We start from the raw sequence: 18,515 nt of genomic DNA on the forward strand, positions 1-18,515 counted from the left end.
TCCTGTTTTCTTCACTGGAGCTACTCTGTGTGAGTGGCTGCAGGAGGCCAAACCACAGTGGCTCTTAGTAAAATGACAAAGCCCTCTATATTTGTGTTCTGGAAGGGACAACGTGGTCAATTAACAACAATTATCTTTTATGTGGTTGTCCCTAGGTTAGGCTCTTGTGGTAGTTTGAATGAGAATGGCACCCACAGGTTTATATGATTAAAATCTTGGTCCATAGTTAGAGGAGGTGAGGTCTTGTGGGAGTAGTTGTGTTACTTGGATGGCCTCCCTCCCCAACCCCTCTCTCTGCCTATCAGGATGTAAAACTCCCATGCTATGTCTGCCTGCTTCCTACCATGATGGTAATGGATTAACCTCTCAAAACCGTAAGCAAGTCCCCAATTAAATGTGTTCTTTTATAAGAGTTGCTCTGGTCATGGTGTCTGTTCATAGACACAGAACAGTAAGACAGCATTTAACATGGAGAGTCATGTATCTTAGAACAAGCCCTTGGCATGCAGTTCCATTTTACAGGTAAAGACACTGCTTGTGTTGACTCTTGACCAAGAGATGGTTTCTAAAAAATGCAGGTGGGAACCTAAGTCAGGGCTTCATTACTAATACAGCTTCACAGACATGGCCCAAGACCACATGTCTGAGCAGGTTTTTACATCGATCAATGGGAAGACTGTAACAAGAATGGCCAACAGATGAGCCCCGTCTCTCTGTAGGCAAAGTATGGACAACTGCTAACAGGTAAGAAGTGCAGGCAGTAGAGCTGGGCTCCTGAGTTTTCAAGAGATTCCAACCAATGTAGGTTTCTATACAAATTCTGTGCATGTGAATTCAGACTTTTCAAAAACCACCAAGTGGGCCAAACTATCTGCCCTAGTAACATAACAGTTTACACACTTAGTCCCATGCTTCCCAGGTGCCTTCAGGGTCTTTGTGACACTCACACTCTTCTAACAGGCCAGGGTCCTTACCTGCACAATCTCCAGCATTTCTGCCTTGCTGATGTAGCCATTACCATCCAGGTCATACATGCTGAAGGCCCACTTCAGCTTCTGCTCCAGCTTGCCCCTTGACGTCACACTCAGGGCTATGATGAACTCTCTAAAGTCAATTGTCCCATCTCCATTTGCATCAAAGGTACGGAAGACATGCTCTGCAAATTTGGAAGCATCCCCATAAGGGAAAAAGTTCCCATATATTTTCTTAAACTCTTCCATTGATAAATGTCCGCTGGGGCAGTCTCTCAAGAAGCCTTTGTACCACTCCTGGATCTCATGCTCCGTGAAGTCTGTGCTCTCCAGTAAGTCCTGCATGACTTCAGGGCGCAGCTTGCTGTTCTGTTTCCCCATTCTGGCAGCAGGAATTCAACTGCAGAGAGATAAGAAAACACATATGCTTTTAGAGCTGCCCTTTAGGGTCATGTGATCATGTGGTATTACTGTTCCTTGAGAAGAGGGAAAAGCTAACAGACTCTCTACTAGCCCAATAGCTAAACAAAATGGTGGCAAACCAGGCCAGTCAGAGATACAGAGAAGCCATGTTGCTAACCAGATGAGACAGAAAGCAAGATATGGATGAATGGAGGGATGGATGGATGGATGGATGGATGGATGGATGGATGGATGGATGCATAAATGGATGGATGGATGGATGGATTGGTGGATAGATGGATGGATGGATGGATGGATGCATGGATGGATGGATGGATGGATGGATGGATGGATGGATGCAGGATGGATGGATGGATGGATGGATGGATGCATGGATGGATGGATGGATGGATGGATAGATGGATGGATGCAGGATGGATGGATGGATGGATGGATGGAGAGATGAATAGATGGTCATGTGGATAGATGGATGGCTAAATAGAGGACAGATGGAAGGGAAGTAAACAATTTGTTTTTGGCTTATCCATTTGCAAGAGATCAAGTGTGCCTTTAAAAAAACTAAAGGTATAATTTCGAATCCTATTAGTAAAACTAAAGGAACAGAAAAGGTAGGGAAGGAAGGACACACACAGAGAATCTGAGCATGTTCTTTTTGTCACTTTGCTTCCACATAAAGTTTGGTTCATGTGACTGGATGGCCTAAGTGCAGGAAGAAGGGCCATGGGGACACTGTGAACTTCTGCCAGGCACTCCTGTTAGGCACATCCAGAGGGAACCCCTGACCACTTTGGGTTTAGATGGTAAAGACGATGCTTCAGAGAGTTCTTCACATTCTATGGCTGAGGGGACAGGTCAAAGTTAACTTCTTAAACTGCACATAACCTTGTATGTGCTTATCCTAACGGTAGCATATGTCCAGAAACAGCAAAATACTGCAGTGGCTCATTCAGAAAATACTAGCATCTTCCAAATCCTAATCATTGTGATAAACATAGCTAGTATTTTGGTGCATGTTCTTCTGAATTATGTGTGTGGACTTATTTCAGTGTATTATCAATATCTAGCTCCAAGATTAACGACGTTTTCGACTTAACAGTGGTACAACAGTGATGTATATTCCATAGGAATTGTGTCTGGTCCTTATCCAGGCCAGTGACATTTGTTTCTGTCCCTCCACTGTGAGCCACTGGGGAACGTCAGCTCTGTGGGCTGCATGGCCAGGAGGCAGACATGATTCAGCAGGGCTCCCACCTGTGATTTATCTTGTTCAAGAGGATTTTATGTAACCCTGGGTCACAGATACACAAATGATACATTTGCTGACAATAAACCAGAAATTATTTTAAAACAATTCTCCTATAAACACACACACACACACACACAAACACACACACACACACAATTTTCATGTGTTAACGGCAACAGCAGAGTTGTCAGTAAGATGGCTCTGCTTGTTTGTCTAACACAGTCTAAGCCAGAGATACACTGATTTCAAGTGAACAGGAGAAAAAGACAGCAGAAGGGAGATAAATAATGTCTTTGTCTTCTGTGGTCAAACTACACTGTTTTCACCGGAGTGAACACCTTTGCGTACAGAGCAGACACCCTCCAGTTTATAACCTAAAGTAGCTTGAATCTGAGCTGAGCAGTTCCCAGCAGCCTTCCTTGGCCTCGTGTGTTGCAGTAGCATGTGTGGTGTGTGCTGCAAAGTGTGTGCGTCATGCTTCTGGAAGCAGTGAAGTCCCATGATGCAACTCAAGTAAGCCCCACCAATAATAGCTCAGATTTATTATGTGTCTCATTTTGATTTAATTAGAAATCACTTTTAGATTATGTGCCTGAGAGCTTTACCTGCATAATGTACATCAGCGCACCCATGTGTGCCTCGTGTCTGAGGTCGGAAGAGGGTATCAGATGCCCTGAAAGTGGGAATACGGACAGTTGTGAGCTGACATGTTGGTGCTGGGAACTGAACTGGGATCCTCTGCAAGGGCAGCAAGTACCCTTCACTTTATCTTAGCCAAAAGATGGAGAAGTGATGTAGTAAGTATTCTTAACCCCTGAGCCATCTCCTCAGACCCCGAGCCATCTCCTCAGACCCCAGGACATCTCCTCAGACCTCAGGACATCTCCTCAGACCCCAGGACATCTCCTCAGACCCCAAGTCATCTCCTCAGACCCCAGGACATCTCCTCAGACCCCAGGACATCTCCTCAGACCCTGGATTAACTTTTAGTGTTCAGAAACCCTTTACCTGCTGCCAAACTTCCTCCATATTCCATTTCGGGATCTGATGTGGAGACCTGACCTTTGCTCTCCGGTGGGCTGGGATGCTACGGTACTAGGTAGGTAAGCTGTACTGGATGCATTTTCAGCACAAATCACAATATTACAATTTACATGGGTTTAGCAGGATTTACCCCATCATAAATTAAGGAGTGTTTGCACTTTTTGATGTTTTCTTCCCATGAATATTCACTTATGTGTATATATGTTTGAATATTTATGGGTTAAGCAGATCGTGGAATCAGACAGATTGGCAAGGTTGAGCAGGCCCAAACCCCAGAAAACCTCAGAATTGAGAACAGCAGGCGTGGAGCCAGCTCCCTGCCAAACTACCTGATCTGGAACCTGTAACCACGACAACCTGTAGATTTATGTAAAGGCGATACATGATTGGACAGTAGAGAGGTAGGTGGAGAAAGGCTGAGGAGCGGGAGGAGAGGCAGGAGGAGGAAAGGAGATTCAGAGGGGGTATCAAGATGGAGCTGGAGAAGGAGGACCTAGATCCAGGTGGCCATAATTGGCGATAGGTAGACAAGAATATTTTAAGGGTTTCTATAGGTCCTTTTTATCTCTTATAGAAGGGCAGTTGGTATCTTTGTCCATTGGATGTAATCTTATTGTGTAGAGGGTTTGTGGATTGGGAATTTAATAAATAAACCTGCTTGAAAAGCTTCTGGGCTTTGGGATCACGTTTGTGCCGGGCGGTGGAGGAAAGGAACACACCGCAGCGCGGTCGTATCCACCAGGGACAGAAGCAGCAGGGGCCATGGAGTGAACGGCGCCTGAGTTCCTAGAGGTGACCTGGAGCGCCAGGTGGAGTGGGGGTTGAATGTGTGCGCTCTTGGCTCCACACTGGAGTGGCATCCGCGGAGTGAGGCTGCGGGGGCAGTAAAAGGTTAAGCCATCTGTTTAATATTTACTACAACAACAACCCACTGAGAAGACAGTGACAACTGGTCACATAGCATAACAACCTGGAGTTTTCCATGCTAGTGAGCTCTCTAGATAAGTAAAGCCTGAGTGTGTAGCTAACGAGCATCCTTTCCCGGGCCTTCCTTTCCACAAAAGGTATTTAATCCCTGTTCACCCTAAGTAAGGTGTGCGCATTCTCCTCTGCCACCAAATAAAGCAGTTTGAACAAGTAAGGATTGTCTTCACCAAGGATTACCATGGGGGGGAGGGCTTCATCATAAAGAGCCACACCTAAGTCTCCCAGAGACTTTCCCTCTTCCAGCCCCTCAGTACTCTGAGCACTTACTGGAAACCAAATGGATAGCTGTCCTGGGCTCAGCTATCTCCCTTCTGTCTGTCACATAGGGAAAGCCCTGACACTCAGCCTCCTGTTCCCAACTCCCCACGGTCCCCAGCAGTGTCTGGGTACACAGGATGTCAGGAACCGCAGCATCCATCCCAGACCCCACCATTTCTTACCCAGGAAAACACGGACTGGGACCCCCAATATGGACGGTATTCCACCTCTCTTGAATGGCTTGCTGGTGGCGCTTAGGCAGATACTCATGGGGGTATCCCAGGACATTGCCTTCAGGGGTAATGCCTGACTTTAGTCATGGGCTTCCAGGCCATTGTGTAATGCTCTCCTTTCTGTGATTGTGATACAACTCTCTAAGAAGAAGTCAACTTAGGGGAGGAACAAATTTGTTTCAGCTTAGAGATCACAGCTCCTCATTGAAGGAAGCCAGGGAAGGAACAAAGGCAGGAGGAATCTGAAGCAGAAACCATGAAGGACTACTGCTTGCTGGCTTTCTGGAAGGCCCATAATACCTACTTAGAGAATGGTGCTGCCCACAGTGGTCTAGGGTCTCCTATGTCAGAACAGTGATATGCCTCAAAGATATGCCCAACAGGCCAATCTGATCTAGGCAATTCCTTTCTCAATTGACTCTAAGAGAGAGGCTTGGTGTGACAGTCAACACTACCTCTTCTCATAAGACACACCCCTTCACGTAGTCAGAACACACCCTGTCACATAATCAGGACACACCCTTCACATAGGACACACCCTTCACATGGTCAGAACACACCTCTTCACAGTCAGGACACACCCCTTTACATAGTTAGGACACACCCCTTCATAGTCAGGACACACATCTTCATAGTCAGGACACACCCCTTTATGGTCAGAACATACCCCTTCACAGTCAAGACACACCTCTTCACATAGTCAGAACACACCCTGTCACATAGTCAGGACACACCTCTTCATGGTCAGGACACACCCTGTCACATAGTCGGGACACACCCCTTCATGGTCAGGACACACCCTGTCACATAGTCGGGACACACCCCTTCATGGTCAGGACACACTCCTTCACATAGGACATACCCCTTCACATAGTCAGGACACACCCCTTCACATAGGATACACCCCTTCACATAGTCAGGACACACCCCTTAATGGTCAGAACACATCCCTTCACATAGTCAGGACACACCATTCACATAGGATACACCCCTTCACATAGTCAGGACACACCCTTCACATAGGATACACCCCTTCACACAGATTGGACTCTGCCCTTGCATTTCTCACCATCTTTTCCACATAGGGATATTTACAGTTTACATCTGTCTCTTGGGCCACTGCTAAGGGCAGTTAGGCTTTGTCTCTCCAGGGCCCGTCCCACAGGGCACACTGAACAAGGCCTGAGGAACAAGTGGCAGAGACACTGCTGGTAGACAGCCGACTACTGACAAGACCCCCTTACTCAAGAAATCCCTGCGGCCCATGGCGCTCAGATGTCCTTTATAAAACCCACAGAGCAGGAAACTCGAGGGATCCTTATCAATCACCTTATTGGCTGGTTCTGACTTTCTCGAGTTTTATCTCCTTCAAAATTGACACACAATAGCTTTACATCTGTGGCTTACAATGTGTTTTTGTAGAGGCAAGACCGGAGTGATGATCTAATTGGGCTAATTAGCATATGCACCCTCTTGAACGTCCACTATTTCTTTGTGTTGAGAGCATTCCAAAGCCCCCTTCCTATTTGGAAACACACAATGCACTAATCTAAACGTTGCCCCCTGCTGTGCAGAACAAGGAGCCCCTCCCTCTCCAGCTATGGCGCACCCAGTCGCATTCCTTTTTGGACTCTGAGTTCCGAATTGGCAATCTCTGAGGGATAGGTTGAGGTGGACGTTCCTTCCATTAGCATGAGCAACAGCAGCTTCAAGAAGGACTAGCGCTTGAGGTCTGTGTAAATGTGAAAAGCAGCAAAATCTACTTACACAGCGAGAAGTTAACTTACAAATGAAGCCCAGGTCGAATTTATAAACTGAGTGTCCCAATAATGTTCACTTCCCTCTTCTGGAAGTAAAAACCCTCCCCAAATAGACTGGTTTATCAGAATTTTAAAAGCCTCATTTGGTTGCTATGTTGGCAATTTGCCTGAGGCCAAAAATTCAAAAACAAAAGTGGATACATAATGCATAGGTTTGCTGAGAGCCACAGACATTACGTGAAATCTACACTTGATTTCAAGTTCCCCTTTTAGGAGCTCAGTAGACTTCAGATCTCTGTCTGGTATCCAGTCGGACTGCTACCACCATTTCTAATCAGTTTTGTTATATGCCAATCATCCAGGGCCAAAGCAAGGGCTTGCCATTTAAATCTACCTGTTTAAAGAGTGATTTTTTGGGCTGGAGAGATGGCTCAGTGGTTAAGAGCACTTCCAGGCGTCCTGAGTTCAATTCCCAGCAATTACATGGTGGCTCACAACCATCTGTAATGGGATCCGATGCCCTCTTCTGGTGTCTGAAGACAGCTACAGTGTACTTATATATAATAAATAAGAAAAGAATGGTTTCTTTTCCTGTAGCAACAGGTCTATTTCCTCAAAACCAACTTAATGTCCTTCCCCAGACTTTACAAAGTCTTCTTAGTTTGGCTTATTAGTTTGTACAAGGGACACGTCGCCTCAACATCTTGGCTAAGTTTCTCACAAGACTGATGTGCATGTAGCTTGCTTTTCAGTAAGCAGTCATTAAACACCACTCATGAACTCATTAGCACAGAAAGACGAAACCACAGGCAAAGAGCGGAAGCTAAGTTGTTTGGGAACCGGATATTTGCAGCTCCGTCCAGCCTGTGCTTCTGTAGTTGTCAGCAAATACGTGAGTGAGGACTGGCGTTCAGGATGCGGAGCCCACAGCCTGACTCCTTCAGTCTCCTAAGCCAGAGCGCTGGAGGCGCTGACGTCAGACCACACCCGAAGGCGCTGACGTCAGACCTTAGACGGTGGGACGGAACCAGCGAAGGAGAAGAAGGCAGAGCAGGCAGGTGGCAAACACAGAGGCAGAGCCCACCCCTTCTCACCCCTTCGTGCCCCGTTCAAGGCTGTACCCCGAGGGCTCAGATTGAACGAGGACCGTGCTCCTGGGTCCTGCACAAATCCTGTCATCTTTCTCACACCCGAGTCTGCTCCATCTGGGTAAAGGACTCCCCACCCTCCCTTCCAGTGGCTTACTCCGAGACACGAGGATTGCTGTGGTTCCTTTTGCTTTAATGCCGTTGGCATGAAACATTGATTCCCTAGCCAGACTCGCAAATCCACCCTGCCCACCACCTTCATCCCCACCCCAGTGAGACACCAGTGGGTCCTTCCCGGTGATGGAGGCCTTTCCTTGCCTGAGCCCCACTTTTCACCCCACTTCCAAGCTCTTCTTCAGGAAGTTCTGAGTGACTTTTACCAAACACAGGCCCTGTGGACTCCCACCTCTGCTAGGTCGGTCACTTGTTCGCTTTGGGTTTTGAGACAGGGTGTGGGAGCAGAAATTGGTCTCAAACAGGAAATGCTCTGTATGCTATATATATGCCTGTCTCCTACAGGGCTCCACGCCCCCTTCAGAATATGGTCTGTGTTCCCTGTGCTTGCCCACAGCTGTGAAGATCTGTCACCCCCTTCCTGTAGTGTCTCTCCCTCCTTCCTTCCCTCCCTCCCTCCCTTCCTCTCTCCCTCCCTTTCTCTCTCCCTCTCTCCCTCCCTTCCTCTCTCTCCCTCTCTCCCTCCCTCTCTCCCTCTCTCCCTCCCTCCCTCCCTCCCTCTCTCCCTCTCTTTCTCTCCAGACAACTTGCTGAATTCTAAAGGATCTTCGCTCCAGTTCCTCTTTCCTCGGGAAGATAAACATTCCTTAGGTGCTCCTTCAGACACTGCCATCCGATTTTCATAGTTTACTTCATGAAGGGGCAGCGTAGAATTATTTTAAACTTATTTTGGGCCACACCCAATCTTCTGGGGGGGCGGGGGAGGGAAAAAAGAAAAAAAAAACAGAACTGTAGATTTTGGTCATAGATGAAAAACAACAAATACACAAGAAAATAGGAAATCATCAACAAAGAACCAGACCCAAAACCTGATGCGTGAAGGCCAACTTTCCACTGAGAAAGAAAAGAAATCGCAATTCAAAAGTCACAAACAAACAAAAAACCCCACCACACCTCCGAGAAAGGCTATGGTGGCCCGTGGATGTTCTCTCAGAGGGCCACGGCCTCCTTTCCTCCCCTTCTGCATCGGTGGGGGGAAGGCGGGAACCTCGCTCTTCTGTGATTCCCCAAAAGGTTTAGAAAACTCCGCAGCTCCATTCCTCAACTTCCAGAATTACATTTCCCAGGGAAAAGCCCATAACTTACCCTAGACAGCCCGGCTAACTTAGGAGGAGAAGTCTCAATCTAAGCTGTACTGTGGCCTCCTAAAATGGAATTTACAAGGTACTAGCGGCCAAAGTCTAGTTTGCTGCAGCGAGGAGCACAGAACCCTTAGCAGTCCCCAGAAGAGAGCAGGGTGATTAAAACGTCTGCTTCCTCCGTGTGGGGAACCTGACAACCCCCGTCTGTTAAACACTGTGTTCCCATTGCAAAAACACAGCCAGAAAAACACCGGGAAGAAAACGATAAACACAGGGAACAATGGGGGGATGTGATCCGAGTTGTTTTAGATCCCTGCACCTGACTGATGGTTAAAGTCCACAAATTCATCTTCAGGTTGGCTGTCTATGATTCTTACGGTGGGGAACATGATTCAGCAGGCACCCGAGGGACGCATGTTGCTTCAGGGCTTCCTGTGGGTAAACCCGGTAGACTGTGACGGGGTCCACCCAGACCAACATGTGTGCCCAGGCAGATTGGGAAATGGAACGGCGACGCACCAAGGGAGGGAGGACTAGGGCCTCCTGTCCTTTTCTTCTCCTGTAGCCCGTGGTATAGACTCAGAGCTTGCGGAAGAGGTTGGAGAGATGGTTCAGCAGTTACAAGAGCTGTTAGAAGAGGGCGCAGGTTTAGTTCCTGGCATCCAAATGGCGGCTCACAACTGTCTGGATCTCCAGTTCCAGAAAATCTAATGCCCTCTTTTGGCCTCCCTGGCTTCCCGAACATGGGTGGTAGACATAAATTTGCACAGGCACACACTTACAAGTGACAGAGGAAGGGAATGCAAGAGGCTCATTGAAGTCATTTGAATAACCGTACAAAGCCGCTGCTCGTGGTGAAGTCCCAGAATGCTCAGTACTTCCTGTGTGATGGTCACACACCTGTGCCCTCTTTACCTGCATGGGGCGACTGGTCTACCTCATAAGCTGAACTGCCACAGACTTGTGGCTGAGCTGCAGGTGTGACAGACTGCTCTTTCTTTTGTGTTCCCTACAGCATAAGGTGAAGCTCAGGTATGCTCTGTGTGAGCTCAGGGGTTAGAGTTCTCAAGACACTGGAGGCCTTGCTCTCTAGCGTAGAATTTTAGGCTAGGGAAGGACTGGCCTTGGCTCCGTTCAGAGTTTTATTCTTTTGTATCAGTGTCCACAAAACATGCATTATTGATTTAAAAAAATCTAGATAGGGCATTGGCTCACAATATTCTTCCCCTCACTTAAAACAGAGAAACATCACTTTTAGCTAAGCTTGTCACCAAAGACGGCATCATTTTGGTGGTACCCTGCTGTCTGCATGGGCTTTGTTCTAAGATCCTGCGTGGGTGCCAACTGCATACTGTTTTCTTATGCACACGTATCAATGATAATGTTTAATTTGTGGCTCGGACACAAGAGATGGAAAATAACTTACAAGAAAACAAAACCATTTATTGTACCACAAGGAAGGTCACTGAATTGACTGTTGTTAAACTTTTCCATGGACTACCTCCGTGTTTGTTAGGCATGGGTGACGGAGACTATCATCAGGGAAGCTGGGGCAGCACCGAGACAGGCTGTAAAACACCGAGAACAACCTGTGCTTGGTGGTGCAAGCCTGTAACCGGCCCCCGGGAGGCAGAGGCAGGTGGATGTCTGAGTTCAGAGCAGCTTGGCGTACTAGTGACTTCTCAGCCAACCAGAATCATGTGGTGAAAAACTGTCTTTGTGGGGGGGGGACAAACTAAGGAGAGAGGGGCTATAAAAATGGCAGCTAATGGCTGACTCCTTATTCCTGCCAAATGCATAGCTGGCAGTTGGCAGGACACTTAGCTTGCCCATTAAAGAAGCCACCAGTTAGTGGACAGATCTCACAGTTCACGACAGCCATGTTGGGAGTGGGGGAGCTCGTGCTGGAGAAAATTGGAGTGCTCTGTGGTCTCAATGGCCTCTCAGGGCTGCCACAGCCCCGCCGCATGGAGTTGCTTGGAATTCTGGTCCCAACAAATGTCTGCTCAGCTTAAAACAGGAGACATTCTTATCTCAAGCTCTAAGCTAACATTTAACACTGACCAGTGTGACAGCGGACAAGGCTCTGAGCTTCCCAGACCAGGGCAGCAAACCGATCAGTTTCAGCCACCCAAGGCCATGCCTGTAGCCAGCAGCTGGAGAACCAGAGACTCAAGTCCCCAATTTTAGACTTCCTCTGGGGGCCACAAATGCACTTAGTAAATAGTTCCAGGCCCCACAGAGCCCAAAAATAGCTCATAAAAAAAAAAAAAAAAAAACAAAAAAAACAAATCTATTTGGTGTATTGCTTCCGGACTTAGAAGGGACAGTTCTATAAGAATAATCGTACATGGGGTAAGGAAGTAGCAAGAATCTGGGGTTTGGGACATAATTCATAGATGTTTCATTACTATTTTTCTTTGAAAGTCAGTGATTTTTGCTCCAAGTAGCAGAGTCATGAAGGAACAAACAGCTGTGACAAGTTCACGCGGCTGTGGTCCCAGGGGAGGGTGACCCGATCAACCCTTCCCACCCCCACCCCTGTTGCACCCCTAGATAGGCTGTTTTTGGTGCCAGACTGGGATTATGTTAACAATGTATCCTGGGACCCCCACCCCAATTCTAGCCAGCACAGTAGAACATACTGTGTCTACGGAATGCACAAAGTGCTGCTAAGTGAGAAGCCCACTGGCTAAGCAGAGAGAAACTGTGTCTTCTGTGACCCTCCTGCAGGTCACCTGACCTAGGGCACCTTTGCTGTCCAGTCACTATACAGTAAACAAACACGATTAAACACGCACACCTCACCGCGGCAGCACTTAGTGAAGAGAAAGGAATCTCTTGCCACTGAGTGAGCAGAAAAGAACCAACCTCATGATGCTCAGCGGGTACCCCAGCCTAAGTAAGGTGAGGCTCCAATGCCATCAGTGAATTATAGAAGAGAGCCACCCCCCTCGGGTCGAGGGCTCTGTCCCATTTGTCTAACGTCCCTGGAGAACTAGAAAGGACAAGAGGAAGAAGGTGACACAGAGAGAAAGAAGGACCAGGAGCCATGCCACTGTCCAGCCTGACCCTCTCGATGTGTTGGGTCAGTAGGCAGCTATGAAAGACCCTTGTGGGTCTGTACCCCCCTGCCAGGCCCTAGGTCAATGTTGTTCATGTAGTGGCCATTATGACAACCAGAAGTCAAAGAGAAAGGCTTTGGGTCTCACTCTGCCCTCCCCCTGGCTCTGTAGAAGCCATGAACGCTGGATGGGTACCACAAAACAGTGGTCATCCACGTGACTCTGGGGTTGCCAAGCAGAGAGTGGTGTTGGATACCTTCTTCAGGAGAAGCCTTCAGCTCCCTGACATCGGTGGTGGCCCTGGCTGGCCTTCCTGGGTGCTGTTTACCAGACCTCTTTCGTAGGTGGTAGCCATGTTCTGTACCCGAAAGGCTGTGCTTTCTACCCAGTCCCTCCCATCGTCTAACCGCTCGCTGGTCTGCGATGTTCTTATTTCAAACCCTAAACTAGCATTTGATAGTGACCACTGGGACAGCAGACAAGGCACAGAGCAGTTTGTCGGCCTGATTGGAACGTCCTCTTTCCCCAGGCCCTAACGAACTGTACACACTTGAGTCGCACCTCGCATGAAACTGCATCTGGAGTCGACTATGCGATTAAAGATGTCAAGCCGACTGCAGGAGGGGTTCTGTCTGGTTTTGTATTCTGTCTGATACCGAGAGAGGAGGCGGAGAGGCTGACAGGGTGGGCAGGAGGGAGGAGGCCGTCCTATAGATCTTCCCTTTTTGTTAGTACGTCCTGACTAGATAGGCCGGGAATGAGGTCAGCAAGGAAACCATTCTTGTTGTGTCTCCTGGTGGCCAAAGTGACGTCCTGAGGTGAAGTAGGTTTGTGCCACCACCTCAGAAACAGAAAAGGGCAGGGTACTTTCTTGTAGCCCACACATGCCCGCTGGAGAACATCCCAAAACCCAGGAGTGGAAATGACCCATAGGACATATTCGCTCCAGAGTTCACACAGTACAACATGGTGAAATGAAGGCGGTATCCAAAGGGACGGACTTAGCGATGACATCACAGGAGGGAGGGGCCTGTAAGAAACTTCTTAAACCACCTTGGAGAACAGGATGGGCTGCTGCACTCCCTTGGGGTGACTCCAAATCTCTCTTGAGACTGTAGTTTGCTTTGCTAAATAGCTGTTGCGTAAACCATTGTCTTTCAGCTGAAGTCTTGCCTTGAGGAGACGGGAACCTGGGAAAGGCTTCTCCCAGGACATGTGTCGCGCTTGCAGAGAAGACATGCTCAAGGCCTATCTACCATCATTGACACACTGAGGACTATCGCCGTGGAGAAGCATTTCTGCCATGCCTCCCTCATTCCTTTGCCCATCTGGATATGGGCATACGGCACTCCCTTCCAAAATGGCTACAGCACAAGAGATACATCCCTTGAAGTACCCAGGCTTCAAGAACCAGCAGTGTCCAGACAGGAATGTACCGCGTCTCTTCTACTAAAAGGGGAGAAAGCAGCCGATGTTTCCAATCTTATCCCTTAAGGTGTTCTCCAGGTAGATTCTGCATTGGTTTTTGCCAACTGTGAGTTTGTTCTGTATAGGCTCAAAGGAGCTAGAGTACAGCCTATGCTCACAACCTCACTGCTTTTGAGAAAACCCTGATTATCACCTCTCCAGTGGGATCCTCCCTTATATCCCTGGTTAACACTGAATCTACCTTGTATACTTTACTGTCTGCCTTAACATTTAAGACTTTCTACAAACCGACAGTTTTATTGCATTGTTTATCTTTCCTCACGAAAACGGAGGTTGTGTGGCGTCACAGACTTGTTTTGTTCGCAAGCCCCGAAGTCCCAATGTCTAGAACAAGACTCAGCACATATTAGTAATCAATAAAAATCTACTGATTAGCTGAGTTCTAACTCAATTTGGCCAGTTTTCATTTGATCTGTTCTCTTTTGCTCATCACCATACTGTTCAGCCTAAAAAATTCTCTGTAATTCAGAGGACACCACTTTCACAATCAAAGCCAGTTTATGTTTTAAATACACTCATTCCTACCACCAACACTGATCGACACAGAGTAGATGCCTATCAAGTGACCAGTGCTACAAACTCAAGCAAAATATAGCACACTCGTGTATAGATTTACAGGATGCCTACAACGTTTTCTTCAGTAGATCCTTAGAATATTTCGTGAAAGAGTATCTATGTACATCAAAGAATCAGACAGTAACAACGTAAGTATTAGCTTAAGGTTAGGTAACTGAGGTCTGATGGTGGAGGCAGAACACTTTATACCCTCCCTAGTCAGCACAGGGACTTGGAAGCAGATCAGAGGCTTAGCAGAGATGGCGTGTGTGTGTGTGTGTGTGTGTGTGTGTGTGTGTGTGTGTGTGTGTGTGTGTGTTTAGGGAAAAGTCTTCTTGTCTGTCTTATGTATTCTCTGGCTACAAGTTTGATTCCATATTCCGAGAAGGTAAGAATAAAGGCTTAACCTAAAGGAATCCATGGTGAATATACAACCATGGAATGCGTAGATTGGGTCCAACATAGGCTCCCAGCATCTGTCTGTTGCTGGAAATATTAAAAGGAAGGCTTAACCTTTTATCGTACCCCCCCCCCGAGGTCTCACTCTGCAGATACTGCTCTAGTGTGGACACACCACGTGGTGGTCCCACTCCACCTGGCACTCCAGGCCACCTCTAGGAACTCTGCTGCGGCTCACTATACTGCCCTTTGTTGCTTCTGTCCTGGGTGGATATGACCGCCCAGGCATTTTCCTTTTTCCCACCACTCGGTTCAAACATGACTCCAAAGTCCAGTCGCTTATCAAGCAGGTTTATATATTAAATTCTCAGTTCACAAACTCTCTACATAATAAGCTCACATCCCATGGATAAAATGCCCTTCTACATGAGATAAAAAGACCTATAGAAACCCTTAAAAATATTCATATCTACCTATTGCCAATTAAGACCACATGGATCCAAATCTTCAGTTCCATCTTGATTCCTCCTCGAATCTCCCTTTCTCTCCTCCTCTTCCGGTTTCCTAGCCCTTTCCCCGCCCACCTCTCCACTGTCCAATCATGTATCGCCTTAACATCAACCCACATCCGTCTGTAAAGGACAAGCTGTGGGTGCGACCAGGACAGATCAGTTCTATTTTTAGGGAACCTCCGATATACCTTTCACACCAGAGACCACCAAAAATGTTTCCTGCTCCTTCTCAATGCTGACAAGAGTGGTTCGCTCTGCCGAACTCCCTTTGATATCTCTAGTCTTCACACTACAGCAAACGCCATTAGCCAAAAGCATTAGCATCAATGCAAACATAAAATAAAATAAATAAAGTGTTTCCAAGTGTTGTAAGTCGGTCTAACAAGCTTCTGTGTTTCTCTCAGACTTTCTACCTGAGGCTAGGGACAGCCGAGGTAGGATCAATAGAGACACAGTATTGTCACATTGCTCACAGTGGTGACAAAATATTCCACAGAGAAAATATGGTTCAAAGGGACAGTCAGTCCATCGTGGTGGAGTGGTGCAGTCCGTGGGGGGCGGAGCTTGCAGCTGGTTACATCATAGAGGCTGATTAGAAAGAAAGAGCTTAAGAGACCCAGGGAATGGCCAACCAATAACCAGCCCAACTTCAGACCCACCCCATGGGCAAACACCAGTCCCTCACACTATTAATTATACTCAGTTTTGCCTGCAGACAGGAGCCGAGCGTATACCTGTTCTCTGAGAGGCTCCAAGAAGCTGCTGACTGAAATGTGCAAACTCACAGCCAAACGTTGGTCAGAGCTCGGGGAATATAGAACTGGGGGCCTTGGAGGGAATAGAAACTCTACAGGATGACCAACAGAGTCAACTAACCTGGACCCTTCTGGGAGCTCAGAGACCCAACCACCAACCAAAGAACATACAAACCTGAACCTAGTTCCCTCCTACAGTGTGATATGTAGTAAATGTGTAGCTCAGGCTTCATGCGGGTCCCCCAACAACTGTAATGGGGACTGCCCCTAAGTCTGTTGTCCGCCTGTGGATCCTGCTCCCCTAACTGGGCTGCCTTGTCTGGCCTCAGTGGGAGAGGATCGGCCGAGCCCTGCAGGGACTCATGTGCCAGGGTTGGGGGATACCCAGGGGGTTCTCTACCCTCTCACAGCAGAAGGGAGGGAGGTGATCGGGAGGAGGGAGTTAAATGACAGGGATGTAAAATGAATATATAAATAAATTTAGGAGAAAAAAGAACTAAAGAGCTCAGACAAAAACCAGAAGCAAATATCATTAAAGGCCCTGCAGCAGTTTGGCAGGCAGGAGCCATGTCTGCGAGGTTCCGCAGTTACCTAAGACACTGCCACGATCCGGGGACCAAGTGGACAAGCACGTGAGCACGTGGGACGCTCATACAAACCTTCACGCCCGCCCCTCTGCCAACCAGGCCTGGATAAGCAAAGACACCTTGCTGTCTGTGCCCCTCTGCCCCCGACACATATAGTCACCCACTTAAAATGCCCACATTGCAGGACCTGGAAATGTACTGACCTCGTTAGAGCCAAGTGCAAAGAAAACTATTTTCTGCCTTTTCTAGACTAACGTGACTTCTGGTCGGTCGAGCTTAATTTTGCCCGCAAAGAGTTTATTAGTAGGTGCGGCCTAGCAGTCACGCGGCTGCCAGCCTCTGTGGCAGAGGGGACATTCGAGCTCTGCTTCTGTCACGCATAACCAGTAAACACCTTAAATTTACGAGGCAGGCGCAGCTTATACTCAGAAGCACCAATAAAACCACTGTGCAAACGGTTGTAACTGACAGCCGAATTCTTCCTTATTGAGGGTCTATCTGAAGACGCCAATATGTCTGCTCTCACAGCCAAACCCAGTCTTTGAAGGCAACTAAAGAATGCCTAAGACATTCAAGTAAACAATTTTGTCCAGAGAGAAAGCAATAAGGGCAGGGTGTGGTACGGGAACCAGCCACTCTGAGTGAGCAATACTCCGCTGCCCCTAGGGATGGGTGACCATGTATGTGACATCAGGAAGCCTCCACGGCTCCATTACAGGGCTTTGGCTCCCTGCAGGTGGAATTCGGGAAGAGGGGTTTTGGCATGTCAGGTGGAAAAAAAACCAAGCTGGTCCTGGGTGAGATGCTCAACGGTCAGTCTCTTAAGCAGGTTGACAGCTGCGTGCCGAGCAGGCACCGAGCTGCAGCAAACATCTGGCCAGTCACAGCTTCCAACGAATCTACAGCAAACAAAGCTTAGCAACACAAAACAACCCCCTGTATTTTAACAGCGATGTTCACAGAGCGTACTAACCGGATCCTTGTCTCATTCCTCATTAGTTTCCGAAGACTCTGATGTATTTAAAGGCTGATTCTACAGATTAAGTGATGGGGGGAGGTGGCTAGGAGCCCCCACCCTTGGAGAAGGCACCATTGACAGTTGACCGCTTCTGGGAAAAGGAGAGTTGGTTTTCTCTAAGGATGTGGCTCTGGTAGGTCAACCATGTTCCACTGGATGGCCCCGCACTGGTGGGGACGGGCGCTATGACTCTGAATCTGCATGTCCAGACATGGAGGTCCTTGTCCCTAATTGGTTTTCGCTCTCTTAATAAAGATGCCAGCAGCCAATGGCTGGGAATAAAGGATGGGACACTTAGAACCGTGTGAGTAGGATGCAGGGATATTCGGCTGGACGGGGGATAAGAGGATGACATAGGAGAGGCTGGAGATTAAACCACCCAACCATGTGTGACTTGGGGAAGTGACCACTGGCCACTTCCCCGACTGGGCCTGGGGTAGCAGCGGAAGGTTTAGGAGTGACAGCCTTTGAGGTAGCCAAGGCGTTTAAAATAATCTAAAGTACGTGTGTCTTTCATCCAAAGAGACCCTGGGCAGGTGGCTGGTATCACAACAGCCTGTCAGGAGCTTAAAGCAGGGAAGCAAAAAACTACAGGACCACCCCTGTAAGTGTACAGACAGCACAGATTGTGTATACATGTGTGCGAGTGTATGTGTGCATGTATGTGTGTGTGGATGTATGTGTGTATGTATGTGAGCATATGTGTGTATGCATGTGTGTGCATGTATGTGTGCAAGTATATGTGTGTATGCATGTGAGCATATGTGTGTGCATGTATGTGTGTATATGTGTGCAAGTATATGTGTGCAT

At 47.8% G+C, this 18,515-nt stretch overlaps 1 protein-coding gene across 1 annotated transcript in view; it reads right to left on the reverse strand.

Moving 5' to 3' along the window:
- The window catches only part of NCALD (neurocalcin delta), an 85,155-nt gene that overhangs the window by 25,618 nt on the left and 41,022 nt on the right, over positions 1 to 18,515 (reverse strand). The window contains exon 2 of the mRNA XM_080909501.1: positions 975 to 1,371. Within this exon, the coding sequence (XP_080765627.1) occupies positions 975 to 1,352 (378 nt within the window). The 5' untranslated portion in view covers positions 1,353 to 1,371. The remainder of the gene's footprint in view (positions 1 to 974; positions 1,372 to 18,515) is intronic.

This window comes from Micromys minutus (genome assembly GCF_963924665.1).
Source record: "Micromys minutus genome assembly, chromosome: 33".
NCBI lineage: Eukaryota > Metazoa > Chordata > Mammalia > Rodentia > Muridae > Micromys > Micromys minutus.